The sequence below is a fragment of the Acipenser ruthenus genome, chromosome 40, assembly GCF_902713425.1.
Source record: "Acipenser ruthenus chromosome 40, fAciRut3.2 maternal haplotype, whole genome shotgun sequence".
NCBI classification, from domain to species: Eukaryota; Metazoa; Chordata; class Actinopteri; order Acipenseriformes; family Acipenseridae; genus Acipenser; species Acipenser ruthenus.
In genome coordinates this window covers 4,796,067-4,812,726 of record NC_081228.1, presented here as the reverse complement: position 1 = coordinate 4,812,726, position 16,660 = coordinate 4,796,067, and the positions used below count along the sequence as shown (strand labels likewise).

The 16,660-nt window shown below is 37.3% G+C and overlaps 1 protein-coding gene across 1 annotated transcript in view; it reads left to right on the top strand.

Annotated features, from left to right (window-relative positions):
- The first annotated feature begins 1,090 nt into the window (after nt 1-1,090).
- LOC117397310 (opioid-binding protein/cell adhesion molecule-like) overlaps nt 1,091-16,660 on the top strand; it is a 244,977-nt gene continuing 229,407 nt past the window's right edge. The window contains exon 1 of the mRNA XM_034913058.2: nt 1,091-1,304. Coding sequence (XP_034768949.1) covers nt 1,244-1,304 — 61 coding nt within the window. The 5' untranslated portion in view covers nt 1,091-1,243. The remainder of the gene's footprint in view (nt 1,305-16,660) is intronic.

Sequence of the window (16,660 nt, the reverse complement as noted above, 5' to 3'; positions counted from 1 at the left end):
CCAGGCCTCTACGGGTTAAGGAAAGAAAGGATGTAGATGAAACAAAAAATACAAAAGCTACCTCAAGGCACAGATTGGCAACAATTCACCTTTCATTCCGAACAGATTGTGAGTCTTGCTGCGCACAGCGTGAATTTATATCCTGTAAAGCCTTTGTTGAAAAAGACGGAAAATGTTCTGTGGAGAAAAGATTGAAAAAAATAAATAAATAAATAAAACAAATAAAAAAAAAAAATGACTTGAAGCCAAACCGTCTTATTCTTGCAGACGTTCTACGTAGCTTTAAAAATATTTAAGACTGATATGATATCTTTGCGTTTCTTTTTCTATGGGTAAATAAAAACGTCCACTTCACGCTGATTTGGTCCCCCTGGACTAATTTTCATAGATTGAACTATGAAAAAAGCCTCCCCCATTTACTTTCATACATTAAAATTAAGAATATAACTTTGCAAGATTAGTTTTTTCTTTGTTTTTTTGTGTGTGTTTTTTTTTTCCTTCAAAACTTTTCCCACGGGGGACTAGATGTCAGAATTAAATCATAGCTTAATCGACGAAAATTAGTCCAGGAGACCATTCTTCGCGTGACACCGGCATCACCCACACATTAAATACAGTCAGTAGACTGCTATTGACAGTATTACATTACAAAAGGTCAGTAAAACAGGCAAATATGATAACCGACTACCATTATCATACATATACAGTCATTTACAAGGGAGCTTAAAATAAGGAGCACAAACATAATCCCTACGTTTAGTTAACTATTGTTGACTTTCCAGTTTGTATACACTCCCAATACGTAGTGTAATAACTAAATGGACAATGTACTGGATTAAGCAAATATTAAACACAACATATGCTAACTAATTAGCAAATTGTTACCAGTTTAAACGTCCAATCTGTACACCTTGCACGTAGGTCACTCATGAACGCATCCGCTCTGATTCATTAGTAATATATACTTATTTTGCAATGTGAGTTTTTAAGCTGCAGCACGCCTATCGCAAAGGTCTTTTCACAAGGTTAGACCAATCGCTTCGTCTTAAAGGAGGGACATTCTGCTGCATGCATGTGTATAGACGCCGTTTCCCAGTCAGTGTGTGCCTGTGATTGAGGATAATCAGCGGGAACTGCCTGTCTCGCTGTGCTTCTTCACGTCGTGGATTTTAAAATCACCTTCATCGTGAGCAATAACACAGGGACCCGTATTGCCTGAAAACTAACCCGTAATATATCAGACATGAACAATCCGATCTGTTGGGTGATCCTGATAGGGATGACGATCCTGTTTCTTCAGCAAGGTAACATTTTGTGTGTTATTAGTGTTGTTCACAATTAAAACTAAATGTAGGGATCATGCAGTATACTGTAATAAACAGTATTGAATAGTGCAATGCCGGTAATTCATGGTCTTGGAAGAATCGCGGTATTTGAATGAAATAATGCAATTTGGGTAGGCTTACCTGTGCATTGATGACAGGTAAACCACAGAGTACATCAGTCGGCAGCCCCTATATTGAAGCTAATGTCACATTTCCAGCTACCAATGTTAAGCACAAGGTGTACCTAATATATGCTTTCTAAAAAAAACAAAAAAAAAGGCTTGATTCTAACTTCTTCACTGAGTGAAGCCTCTTCTTGCATGTCCTTAAGTTTAGCCCGCTTATTTGCATTTTGTAGCACATTCTGCGTGTCAGTTCGCTTATTTATTTATTTATGTATTTGTCCTATTTATTTTACTCTATACAAGAGTACAATAATGTATCTATTCTGTACGACTATATCGCCTAGACGGGTACGATTGATTGACACAGACGGTGTGCTGGTAATAACTGGGATATCATGGGTAATAAAGGATTTAAACTCAAGAAGGTTTGTAAACGTACGCGTTTGACATACTGCTTTTGGAAATTCATTCGTCAAGGAGATATTTCGGCTTTTCTGAGAGATGTTTTGGAACACTGTCAAGGTCATTTTATAAACTTAAGCATTTGGTTGGTAATCCCTGGTGACAACGCGCTGAGGTCAAATAACTTAATCCGAATGACCCTAGCAGCAGCCTCTTGTGATTAGAGGTAGAGCGGTCTGTTGCATATTAAAAAGGAAACGAGAAAAGGAAGCCAGCATTAAAGAAACCCAGCTGTGTATAATACGGTGGTGACAGTTGCGCAACAACTAGCGATGCGGAATAAAGTTATTTATTTATTTTGAATTGTACATTTTTTAGTTCATTTCAAATGTTGTTACTGTATCTTTTACAAAAACTTCCCACGTTTTACAAATAGCATTTAACATACTGGTGTAAAAACGAGTCCAAGCCCATATTCACTCCTCTTCAGTTTTACAATAAAACACAATTTCTTGGTGCGCGTTGACGTGCATTTTTCCCCCCACAATGTGCAATCTACCACAGAATAGGACATATTATTGTACTACCTAGACAGGTAGCTTTCGCCACAGACATACTTGAGTTCTCCTCTATTGAAACAGGCTTCCCACCGTCTCACTCTGACCTGCTAGTTTGACTGAAGGATATGTGTGTATGTCTCCCAGGCAGCATTCAGGCACAGTTATTTCACTGTTGTGGTAAGAGACATACCTTGTGATACAGAACATATCAAAATACACTAATTTATTCAACTAAAGTGCTTGCCAATGCAGAAACCGGGGTCTTTCACAATTCAAAACAGATGCTTGGAAACCATCAGGGATTTGTTTTACTGGAATTGGTTGCAGTAGGGCTGTCCTCAAGTTTAACATGATAAGTCACATGTGTCTAACATTCTGCGTCCGGGGAATGTGTTGCTGCGTACCACGCAGTCCGCAGGCCATCCCAGAGCGTGGGTTTTCACGGAATCTTCATGTTGCTATTAATTCATACAAAGCACAGCCAAAGCTAATCCCTATTTTTCACACCAGGGAAACAATATGATTCGAAAATTAATAGCACATGGATAATTTTTGTCGCTTGGAATTCTAGCACGACCGTCACCAACAGTAAGCAAACGGTTCCGGTAAAAAAAACAAAAGTCTATGTACATATAAATGTTGCTTATCTGTTGCGGGAAATCGCTGTTTCATAAGAGATAATGGAAACTGACAGCAGCAAATGCATAAGCACACCTTATAAATGTTCCTCACCTCAACGCTTCTCTAGTGTGTGTATTGAGGTGATTTCTAAGTGAAATGCGGACAGTTCAACCCCCCTATTTGTATCACTTCCACTTTTGTCAGAAACAATAAGTTAAAATAAAACGCAGTTATTTTAAAATAGATTACAGTAGCGCTTCACCTGCCAGCTACAATGGAAAGTAGTACTGTACCTATCTTGGAAGCTCACAGCTTTTTAACAGCACACTAACACGTTGTGTCAGTCCTAACATCCTGCCCACTTCTTCACTCGCTGTACCGCACGCTGAGCAATCTGTATCTATCATTGTCTAGAGAAGCGTTACTAGCTAGCCAGGAAGTGGGAATGGAACATTATGATGGAATAGTTCAGGGTTTTCTCAAACTGTTTTTATTTGGTTTGGGGCACCCCTGTTTAAAGTATAGGGAATTCAAAACGGAGAAAGTCAAATTGTAAAAGAAGGGCTATTCCGTGGATGATGTCATGATTCTATCAGAATATAATTTTCATTCCAAGAGGTTCCAAAGTTCCTAGTTTTAAAGATGACCTTGCTTCCCTTTGTTTCCGAGCAACATTTGCTTCATAGCCTATTCTGACATAATCATGACATCATCCACAGAATTCTTGAAAAATAACACGTTTACAGCACTGTGCTTGCTTTGCTTTCTACACAGCTGAAGAAGGGCCTTTGTCTGAAACGTCCTGAAATGAATGCGTTTGTAATCATCTAAACTCTTTTCATTTACAGTTTGCGAACCACTGAAAAAGGATAGTTCTGCATCACTAACAACGGTGCTATTAAGAAGCAGGAGATGGGGGTATAAGCACTCCGTTTATAGCTATGATTGAATCTCTTTGTAACTATCAGATCCCCTTCTATGCTGCTATTATTATTTGCTAACTACCTTACTACACCCGACAGGAAAGGGCCAGTGTTTTTAAGCACAATAAGAGCTCTGATTGCTGTATTTCCAGTTAATGGGGTAATAAGGAACAGAGTGACACTGGCACGAAAACTAATGAAAGCATAGTAGCATGTTATTTTTTTTTAAATACACAGCTCTCTTTGTTTCTGCTGGAAATGATTTGTTGAAAAGATGAAATGGCATAAAATAGCCGCACTCTTTGCAGTCCGAGTCTCAATAGGTGTCCTGCAAATTCTGTAAAAAGGCAAAAGAAATCAGAGAGGAACCACTACTGATTTAGCTGAGAGGAAATTAAAGACCTCAGCGTAGGCACTGAATAATAATTTTCCAGGAGACACTTGTTTTAAGAGTAGATGGTTGTTATTTGAAACACTTTTTCAGTTAAGAAGCTTTACTCTTTAGAGCAGACTGACAAAGCTGTCCTATATTTAACACATTTTCCAAATGAGTGAGAGGATTTTAGTAGGTATTCCTACTCTTCTGTGATCAGTTGTGTTAATTAGCTCAGCTGAAGAGCTGTAATATATACACATACTGCAGCCAGGTATGTAAAACAAAAGCCAAAACACACATTTTTATTATATTATTGGTTAATGTTTCAAACTAGCAATGAATTAATTTTGTGGCTTTTTCTTGGCTCGCAAATCATTTTTGGTGCAAATGTAAGACACTTCTAAAGAACGGTAAATGAACTACTGTTCACCCCATAGGGTATGCAAGGTAATGATGTGAAACACACTGTATCGCAACACACGGGTCACGTCACGAAACGTTTCATAGTACATGCGCTGGTCCTGATCAAAATATCTTGGACTATTGTTTTTATAAGGCAAAACATAAATAAGACAGGAGAGGCACGTCTTCCAACCCACGCTACATATATCAAGAGGATTTATTATTCACTCAAGGATCATTTCATGTAAGGAAATATTATTCATTGATGCCTAGTGAATCGTTTCACCGCTACATATCAATTCAGGTTACAAGCGCATTTATTTTGCATACCTGATATTATGGGGGGGGATTTGGAAGTATGTCATGTGTTCAACTTTCAAAGTGTTAAACTTTATATATATATATATATATATATATATATATATATATATATATATATCTAAGAGCCAGCTGCCCAACGTTTCGATATGTTGTGCATATATATTATGTGTGTGTTCACAGACAGAAATTCTCTTGAGACTTGCATGCATTAGATTTTTTCAGAACCCTTACACACACACATTTGAATTCTCAGTGTGGGTATTTGTTGAAAAGACCATAATGTCTGTTCTGGCCCAGTTAGTAAACCAGTACATAAGTCTGACTGTGTCCAAGGAAGGTTTCTAGTTTATTCTTGAGTGCAGCAAGATCTCCTGCATGAACCCACATCATTTCAAGCATTAAAGACTTTTCAGTGGAGCAAAAGCTTCATTAATCTGCAATTAGACTGGAATAAGTAACAACAACGAGATTGCCAAGCAGATGGCAGAACGATTCTTCTTAGCTGTTTCGTACCAGGAGGCTGTGCCTGTAATCCATCTGCCTGTGATTGCTGTGTGGCTGACTGTCTGTCTGTCTGACTGTCTCACAGAAAAGTCGGTGATATCACTTCTCTTGATAAAGTGTGTACAGCATTGATATGGGCAGCAGTGTGGAGTAGTGGTTAGGGCTCTGGACTCTTGACCGGAGGGTTGTGGGTTCAATCCCTGGTGGGGGGACACTGCTGTTGTACCCTTGAGCAAGGTACTTTACCTAGATTGCTCCAGTAAAAACCCAACTGTATAAATGGGTAATTGTATGTGAAATAATGTATAATGTGATATCTTGTAACAATTGTAAGTCGCCCTGGATAAGGGCGTCTGCTAAGAAATAAATAATAATAAATAATACCATATGGACAGAGGGATGTTATAGTGTCTGAACTCACTCAAAGGGACTGGATTGATTTGTGGCCTTTCAGAACCGTTTGTTCGATTTTAATTAAAGTGCTATATGCATCTCCATGTGTTAAGTTGTTCATCATTACTGCATATGGGTGTCAATTATGCCGATTGAGACTAATTACACACATTGATAAGGGTCCATTATGGGCTGATCTTGTCAGTCACACTACATGGTGAGCCCTTTATATATATATATATATATATATATATATATATATATATATATATATATATATATATATATATATATTATTTTTAAAAGGTTCACACAAAATAGTTTTTGCTCCAAAAGAGCCAACTTCCCAACGTTTCGGTATGTTTAACATACCTTTGACAAGGGAAAGGTGGAGTGGAGGTACTTATAGGCTTTTGATGCCATGGAAACTACACTCACTTATTTCTATTTAAATCTATGAATGTGTTTGTGATGTCATTTACTACATAGTTAATGATGTAACGATCTACTATTCCTTTCTATTTAAACCTTCAGGCATCACGGTATTGAGTCTATTTAACCATTTATTTTCCTTTATTCTTCTGTATTGTACATTATCTAATTGTATTTCTTTTAAAACTATGAATTTTAATATATATATATATATATATATATATATATATATATATATATATATTTCTTTTTGCTATTCACACACTGATTTATGCACTTATGAGGAATGTTACATTCATATCTTGTTTGTTTTTTTCCAAAACTTTTAAATTCCGTGGAACACAGCGAACCTTCTAAATGGAATTCTGTTGCCATGAACTTCCAATGGCAGATGAGTAACAAATCCTGCAATCTAAAATGCAAAGGAGTGATTGACTTTTCAATAATCTAGGCTCATCTTTATTGCCAGCGAGAGAAGGATCAAGTCTTGCATCCATAACTTTAAAAGGTATGCAGATGGGGATTATGAAGAGGGCTTAAATACTACACCATTGTAGTTCCCAATCATTTACTTCCACTGATGTTACAAGCTTATTGCATCTTGTTACTTGACAATTGCAATTCTTTGTGATGTACTTTATTAAAGATAAATAGGCATTGTATTGATCCTGTTTGTTATCTCTTTCCCATATATTTATGTATATATATTTGTGTGTGTGAATAAAGCCATGCAAATACTTGATGAATGGTAACTTTACCAAGGGGATATATCAGAACAGAGCAGAACACAAATTGCCTCCTGCACAGCTGATGCACTGAAGTAAATGGTGCTGTTAAAACGGTGATGCTTTTCATCTTAATATCATCTATCAGCATCTGTCACAAACTGCTCCAGAACAGATTTGTTTCCCAAGCATTAACAAATAGGGTAATTGATGTAAAGGCTACTGAATCCAGCTCCCACTTTCCTACGTATATGGCCAAAGGTTTTGTATTGCCTACAATTTTAGGATTAAAAAAACAACAACTAGATGAACATGATTTAGATTTTATTTAACATCATGTCATCAAATAAAGTAGGGAAATATATCACAGAAGTCTACCGGAAGCCATAATAGTAGTACAGTGTTTTATGTTTTGAAATGTCACATTTTTTCAATTTTTTTGTCAGTTTATGAAAAACTACAACGCGGTATGCAATTCACTATGTTAATATAACGTTATTCAGCAGGTTTCATTCGACTTTATGAAGCAAAATGAGTTCATTCTATAGGGTGATGCAACACCTTTGGCCATAGCTGTACACCACCTTCTCGGTTTTGCAATGATCTTGAATCCTGGACCTGTCTTAACATTCAGCAAATGCTTTTAAATTCAAGTTTGCAGTTCGGTTGTGGTGCATCCTGCATTTGTTTTTCTGCTTTTCCTTTGGTTTCTCGTTAACTCGTCTTCATTTGAGTGGAGTCGTAGCCTTGCTGAGATACCATTTTTTCGAGTTTCGCTCGGGTTAATTATGCCTGGACTGGAACTCATTTAAGTCAATTAACTGGTTTGGAATTTTGCCTTTTTAAATAGATTATTTTTTCTGCATGATAAAAGTAAAGCAAGCTATTAATAGTCTGCCTGGCTAACTAAACTTGTCAGAAGGGTTTGACTTTCAGCATCACTTTCTCTGTATCGTGATACACTGTATTTGACCTCGTGTGTGGACCCATGTGTGGCAGGCTGGCTTGAGCGGTGGCGTCAGACCTGGAAGAACACACAGTACTGAGGGTAAAAGGAATGGAATCCACAGCAGACTGAGGTAATGAATGCCCTGTGGCGTCTTTATTAAATGAACAAAATAAAAAGGTTTAAACAAACCAAAAACACTTTGACAAAATAAAGGGCACGTTGGCCAAACGAACAGACGCTAACAAACAGTGGACGAAACAAACAAACAAGTATCGTGCTGGTCCTTCAGCACAGGTAGCAATTGTTTTTACCATTTCATTTACTCTCCTTCTCTCTCCCGTTCTTTCGCCCTGAACACCCAACCCCGAGTGAGTGATCCATGCCTCTATATATACAGTTGTGCCGGGATTTAATTACTAATTCATCATTCACTTGAATACCAGCATGTGAACTAATTTGTGCAATCCCGTGCTCACATACTAAAACACCTTTAATTTGCACGTCAAGTGATTGTGCAATCCCCGTGCCTAAGTGCATATTACAACACTCGTGCTACATAGCCCAATTTATATCCCGTGCACCAATATATATACACCAACATTAACACACCACATATAACACAGTAATACACACAAACTTTACATTTCCTTCTAATTCTACTTCTTCAATAGCTGCCTATTGGCAAGCCTCAATACTGAGGAATCGGAGACCATAAGGACCATCTGAGAATAGGCGTCTGCTTTAATAAGCATTAGAGCATGGTAATTTGTCTGCAGTATATTTCCAATGTCTCCTAAGTGTCTACCGGCATTAGGAATCATCTGTTTCTGATACTAAAATATCTCTCCCCTGGTTATACAAATGATATTAGTAGAAATATGTGACGCCTCAGACCTGCTAATTAAAACACAGTCTTCAGTACTGTGGTCGAAATTCAAATGTTGTCTGGGAGTCTCAAAATGTATTTGCAAAATCCTTTCACAACTTCATAGCAGACAGATACATTGGTGCCTACTAATGTCATTCAAGCTTGTAGGCATGTTCATAATTAATGTTCAATGCCTCAGTAGCAAGCTTAATGGCACTTGAGGGTCAATATAAAATGAAATATTTCTCCTTTAGTCATTGGTCTTCGTTATGGTTTTTTGACTTCTGCCAAACGTAAAGAAAACAGCAATTATTCCGAGCTGTTTGAAATTCAGTATGGAAATAGCTGAATATGCTTTTTGTACACAGTATAACCTTTTCACACTTCCCTCTAATTTTATATACTGGTTTCCATCTTGCCTGTCTAATACACTATCAATGGTTAATCATAGAGATTTAACTCCTTGGTTCTGGAACTGTTCTAGACTGTTCTTCAATAACAATCTAGAACACATCCCTGCAAAATCTGGTTAGCTAAAGGAACATAAACAAAGCTTGTAGGAGTTCCCAATATATGTCTGGGCATCACATTTCCAGAACACACCCTTGAATTATCAGGGAACATTGGCCAAGTTCAACCCATAGGGCCTGGTCTGTAGTCTGCTGATTGGACAGGCTGAAGCATGCTGCAGATACCACTCTGCCTGCAATGCATCATTTCTGTCCTCATAAGACTGACACTAACAAAAAGACCAAGACAGCCATACTCCCCCCTCCAACCCCATCGATCCAAGCCAAACAGACAATGGTTTGTTCTCAGTGTTCTCAGCAGAGACCTTCAACACTCACACGCTGCCCTTAGCCTGCCCAATCAATAGATCTCAATCAAATTACAGCTCTATGGGGTGAACTTCTCACATCTATGGGCAAGGTGAACACAACCTCTTCTTTTACTGCAGGGAAAATTCCAACGTGCATGTGTGCGTGTGCTTGCGCGTGCGTGTCTGTGTGTGTGTGTGCGTCATGCGTGTGTGTGTTGGTGTGTGTGTACATGCGTGCATGTGTGTGTGTGTGTGTGTGGGGGGGGGGTCCTCAAGACCCTCCACATTTTGATATTTGTTAGAACTGAGTGCTTTGTGATTTTAGGCAGAAAGGGTTTGATTCTCAAAGCTATTTAGTCCAAATTGTCATTGGTGCTAATAAGGCCAAAAACACTAAAAACAAACAAATATTTACAACCCCATAAATTAAATGTTTCTGTTGTTTATTTCTGGTTTGTTCATTTTATTACAGTTTTTTTTCTCTCTGAAAAACTAAAACTGTGCTAATGACGATTTGGCGTTGACAGGGTTTAGGGTTTAACTCAAAGGGTCCCATGTATTTTAGAGGTTTGAGAGAAATGTAACTTCATTAAATAACAAATGTCAAATTGTACTGATACAGTCTTAATTCAATTCTGTCATTCTCTGAAAATCCTGACTGACAACCTCGACAGTCAGTCAAGGTGCTACAATTAGGTGATAAGACTGATTTCTGAGTAGAACTCAAACTGCGTTCTACAGACCTACTGTATTGCAGGGTGGGTTTTAATAGACTGTGCTTTACATGCGAGTCCAGGAACAAAAGGAGGTTTTATAAATGGTCTCATTTTAAATTATTTTCTAAAAGGAATCCCATCTTTTTTGCACGATTCAGCGGTGAACTGATGAGACTAATCCCAGCTGACTCAGACCTGATCTGAGATAGCAGCACGGGGAAAGAAAAACACAGCCATCAGCAGTAAATCCACTGCCTGTGTTTAAAATGAATTCAAACCGTTGCTTACTGTTCAAGTAAGCCTTGGGAACCGAGATGGAAAATACCATGTGAAGGAATGAAGATTTTGAAAATTGTATTTATTTATCTAGTTCAAGTTGACAAGATGCCAACCAAAATAAAAAGGTTCTTAGCTTGTCTGTGTTTCATCTCTCACTTGTTCACAGTAATTGTCCACGGTGAATCATGATGTGACTCACTTGATTGTAAGGCAGGGATCAGGGAGGTTACAGGACCTAAATCAGGAACTGTGGCCTTGCTGTAAACCAGTTCATTTAATGTGTTACCAATTTGAAGTGTCCTCTCATTACCCCATTGTTCTGAGCTGCAAACCCCAGCAGTGATCACGATAGGTTTCAAATAGTTACTTTAAGCAGTACCGTCTAGTTTAACAAAATATGTAATTTCTTAGCTGTATAAGAAATGATTTGTGTTTTGTATATTCTTCTATTGTTGGTTTTGCTTAGATCATAGGATTACTAACTATTGTCCTTATTCATTGGCTTCTGAAAAGACTCCTAAATATTTCTCAGTGGACGTTTTTAGAAATGGCCACTGGGGGTTAGGAAGAGGTAAGAAATTGAATATTAATGAAATGTAGATATAGATGAAATATCCCTTTTGATATTGTTGGAGAATTGATCCTGAGCTAGGTACAGTACCCCAAGCCACGATGTGCAGCACTGACATTTTATATCTGATGTATGTATGTTTCCTTTTTCCGAACCCTATAGAATTCCAACTTTAAAATCAATCAGCTGTGCACCAAACTGATGAAGCGTTTAGTCAAGCCAAGCCACAGAAATAGAAATGGCTAAATAAGTCAAATTAAGTGAGATAAGTGCAGGCATTGGACACCCCTGACCCAGATAGGTACAACAGAGTGCTCACAGAGTATACATAAAATATGGAAAGCAATTTTTAAAACTGAAATGGAATAAATGATATCAGACGCAGGTCAGTCTTTCACTGTGAGGGCAGCAAAGTGTTTCAGTAACGGAGCCTTCGATTGAGAGCTTTTGGAAACTCTTCTTGTTCATAAAGGAGCATTTTCAGTGCTATAGATTGCAGGCAGGATGGCATTTCTAGTTGTTCTGGGAAAGGTAAAATTAAGAAATAGGAAAAGGTGAGACCTAAAAGAGAGACTAATTATATTACGAGTTTAATTCAAGCCTTGAATCCAAATCTGAGATGGCAGTATGCAGTCCTTGAGAAATTGTAAATGCACACAATTACACGACTGTTTAGACTACAGTGGTTGCAGAGTCTGCTTTTTCTCTTTTAAGAAATTTGTTTTGCAGTTCTACTGACAGAGGATCTGTGGAAAGTGAAACATTAATGTATCATAACAAAACCGTGCTTCGTGAATTTCTTTTTTGAGGATGATTCAGTGATAAACTAAACCATGTATCCCAGTGTCTATTCTTTGAGTCATGTCCATAAAAAAATAAATAAAAACAATGGTGTTCAAGGTAAAGCAATGTGCTTCTAAAGACTGCGGAGAAGTTAAATGGAAGTCAAGAAACAAAAATCGCTAATCATTTTAGGCCCATTTACGCCTTTGTCCTGATTTTTGATTTTGACAATGTTCAGTTTCAAAGAGCTGTATTCTCAGACTATATACAAAACAGCTGTTCTTTATTTCTAGTTGTAAAATGCTTTGTGGAGGTGTTAATTCAAGTTGCTGAAGGATTGAATTGATTTACTCTTTGAAGTAAGCTTGCAATAATAGTGTGTGTCTGTAGAAACAGATGCAGTAAAGGCATCTGGAATACCCGTGTTGGAGCTCCATCTGCTAATGACTACTGAAGATTTACTAAATCATTTGCCCATTCCATCCGAAATCATTACGTCATTGCTGTTAGAATTATGTACATTATTTCTGGTTATTGTTTTAATTGTGAAGACATTGAGAAAGATTTTGAAACAGGTGTCATTGTATTAAGTTTATTTTTAGTATTTCTAAATAATCACTATTGAGGGTTTTATAATTATGGACAAAGAACATCAAACCTAATTTCCTTTCCTGATTGTTACCAGTCTTGAATAACCTTTGTTTCGTTTGCAGAGCTTGCATGCTGACACATAACTTGGGGGGTCTGTTTTAATGGTCTAATCTGTGAATTTATTTTTTGCATGCAGTAATGTTAATACTGGAGAATAACCTAGCAGGATTAATACTGTTAACCATGTTATTAGCCTGTTCCCTAGTGCTATTCAATCAAAGCATATGTTACTTTAACGAAAATGTAACATTTTCATTGTACCATTCCAATTTCTAATGGAGAAACACTGCACACAAATGAACGGGGAAATGATTTGGACACTGAGATTTGGATTGATTTCACCCATTTCATAGAGCATACGGTATATGTTTTACTAGGCACCGTCAATTAAAAGTAAGAACAAGAACATTGTTAGCCCAAGGACGGTGAATTGAGCTTCACTGAACACGCATGTGACTTCTTGATTGTTTGTGTTGTTTTTTTCAACTAATCTTTAAGATCTGGAGAGTCTCCAAAAGCCCAACATGCGACACCTTGCAGGTTTGGCACTCACGTCATCACTAGTCTGCACCTCGGCGTTCTCCATTTGGGGTTTGTTTCGATCTTTCCACAGAATGGAAATATCCCTATAAAGGTTTATATTTCCATGGCTCTCTGAAAGCCAGTATTTATTTTAGAATCCAGCGAGGAGAAGGCCAATGCAGTTTATTCCAGCGGACCATCATTCATCCTGACAGATTAGAAAATTTGCTGACATCTGAGGTTAAAGTTCCCCCTTCTAAACAAATGCCTAGCCTTCCTGTGCCGCCTCTAAAATTAGCTTTGCAAATCACACTGGAGCTTTCATCCGAGGGAGACGCGAGGCCTCTGAATAATCCTATTACTGGACACAGAGATACACAGACTTCTGGAGGCAAATTTTAATCTGCTGTGCTGTTGGAGTAAGCATTTTTTTTTCTTTACAGACACATTTTAATGTCTACAGCGTTGCATGGAATAGGAGAATGTCTGTACGCATTGGTTTAATTTGGAAAACTCCAAGCTAATTGACAGTTACAGTACTGAACATCCCTTATGATGATGATGAGAAACCTCTGTTTGATGATACCAACACCTTGCAAACTAAAATGCTTTTAATCTGAATTTGAAGTTATGAGAAATACATAATGAAAGAGTTAAATTGTAAGAGAAATAATCGGCTAATGGCTTAGAAAATAGGATCATTATCAGAAGCAGTGTTGCAGACTTAAAGAGCTAATGCATTCATTGCAGTTTTACCTTTTACTGTGAGTTTGCAGTTTTCTCATGGTTATACTATACATTTACCATATACCTTATTTTTTACTGTGCTTGCCCATGCTTTACCATGCTTTCACTGTGCATTATTACACTATATTTTTTTACTATGGTACACTCTTATAAAGACCAGTCTTCGATGTTAAAATCAGTGGAAGCAGTTTTAGCAAAGGGTTCTCAGGCTTTAAGATGTAAACTCTCTGTATGGCTGTGATATCTGCATTTCCATTTAATCTGTTGGCTTGCAATGAAAGGAGGAGTGCAGTGTCTGGAATTGATTGCATTTGGTGGTCAAGGGCCCGTTTTCCTTTCCTTGTCAATACAGGGTTGTTCTGCAGAGCACTGGTTTGAAACCCTTTTTAAAAACGGTACCCCTTCTGTGCGGAGGTTTTAGCTCACATACACCTTTACATGTATGTTCGCAATAGAAGGTAGAATCATTTGATTAACAAATGTATACCAAGCAGTCATTCTTAAAACTTTTAATTACAAGTCTTTGGATGCACAGAATCACAAGACATTATTTGGGAATCTCTTCGGAAACACACGTGTTCGCTTTCTATTCTGCAAAGTTATTATAAAGAATCCAAAATAGTCTGCACTGTAAATGTTTATCGAGTTACAATTTACTTCCCATCTCAGCATAATTGTGTGACATTTAAAATGCTTACAACATCAAAAACATTAACCTCAAGAAAAAAACTGTAACAACTAACTGACATTTTATTAAAACCAGCATAAAAATGATCCAAACAGACTCTGTATAGCTTTCTGTAGACTTATGTTTTCTTCCTTCGTTTTTCTTGCAAATAAGAAATGTGTCAATTTTTGACTCGACACACAGGTTAATCTGGATGTACAGTATACCGAAAACAAACACCGAAAACAAATTCAGCCACACGCTATTGCTGTTACTAAAATGCAGCCATGCCTAATACATAAGTACGAGTATTGTGATTATTATTTATGTTTATCGGAGCATTTATACTTGCAGAAAGATTGTACTTCACAGCTTAGTATTCAATTAAACGAAAGAGCTGAAAACTGCAAAGTTCATGGGCAGCACAGAGCACTCTGAGCAGAGCACTCCATAGAGTAGGCAGAATCACCAGACACCTGCTTCACCCACCCTAATATCAGAGTGGAAATCCACTCAATCTAAACCAGGCATGCGTACAGGTGGATGATGCTTTTGAAACCATAGTCAGAATGTAACCTATGCGTCGCTAAACAAAAATGAAATATACATGCACAGTGGTTTAGAGATAATATATACTACAGTAAAAAAAAAATCAAGATCATTACTTTCTTTTACTTTCATTTTTATTTTTTGCATTTCTGAGTTGTCCTGCGTACCTCCTATGACCCTTAGAAGTACCCCAGGGGTACATGTACCCCCGGGTTAAAAACCCCTGCTTTAGAGGTAGGTTAAAAACAAATGGCTCCTGTGTGCTGGAGTTAATGGTGTGTGATGCCCAGCTGCAGAGGCAGTGATCGGGGAGGAGGCTGTTGAATGATAGTAGATGTAGGCAGCTGGGTTCATTTTGAAGGTAATGTAATGTAAAAGATCTGAAATCAGAAGGGAGATGGTGCTGTGCCTGAACAGATGCAAAGAGAAAACTTGGGACTACCTATCTACAGCTATGGCCAAACATTTTGGATTAAAACATAATAATAATAATAATAATAATAATAATAATAATAATAATAATAATAATAATAATAATAATAATAATAAATGTTATCAAAGAAACTACAAAATGATATTGCGAAAGTCTACCGGAAGCCGGAATTGTAGTACACTATATCATGTTAAATTTGTTAAGTTTTTCGTTATGGGAAAACTACAAAGTGGTATGTAATTCAAGATGTTAACGTAACATTATTCAGCAAGTTTCATTCGACTTTATGAAGCTACATTTGTTAATTCTATAAGGCGATGTAAAACTTTTGGCCAGACCTGTAAGTCTTTACTTGAGGAACATGGGGTATCAGGGAATTGAATCAGCAAACATTGATATTGTTCTGGACATAGTGTGGTGAATAACTAAGCAGATTTATATACAGTATACATCATAAAAATAAGACAAACTTGACATTTGTATTATTTTAGTATAAAGCTATGCATGTATGTATGCAAACTCCAGAGCTCCCTGTTTATTTCACTATCTGTCTTACGATGTAATCCAAAACTACAAGCACTTTAGTTTCAGTGAAGCAGGCAATGCTGCATTCAAGTCACATCCATTCCGCAATTTTCAATTTAAATACTGAACAACTTGTCGGCTCACACATAACTCTTACACTGATGTGAACTTCATAAAGATTTAAGGTACATTTCATTTATTCCATTTGCTGAGATTCAGTAAGAGAGAACGTGCAAATTTACTTTCAGTTCCACACACCATTCATTTTCTTCCCTGCTTCCCTAAAGGCTTAGCAAATGTAGCTTTGCAGTAGAATCTTTAATGTCCAGTAGGTGGAGTTTGTGTATATATGAGTCTCCGGTTTGTTGGCTTAATTTCTACACACATAACCTTTTTTTAGCGCATTAAAATATCATACACTTTACCTTTACTCTTTCCTATTGCATTACGCACAAACAATATGAATCCCAG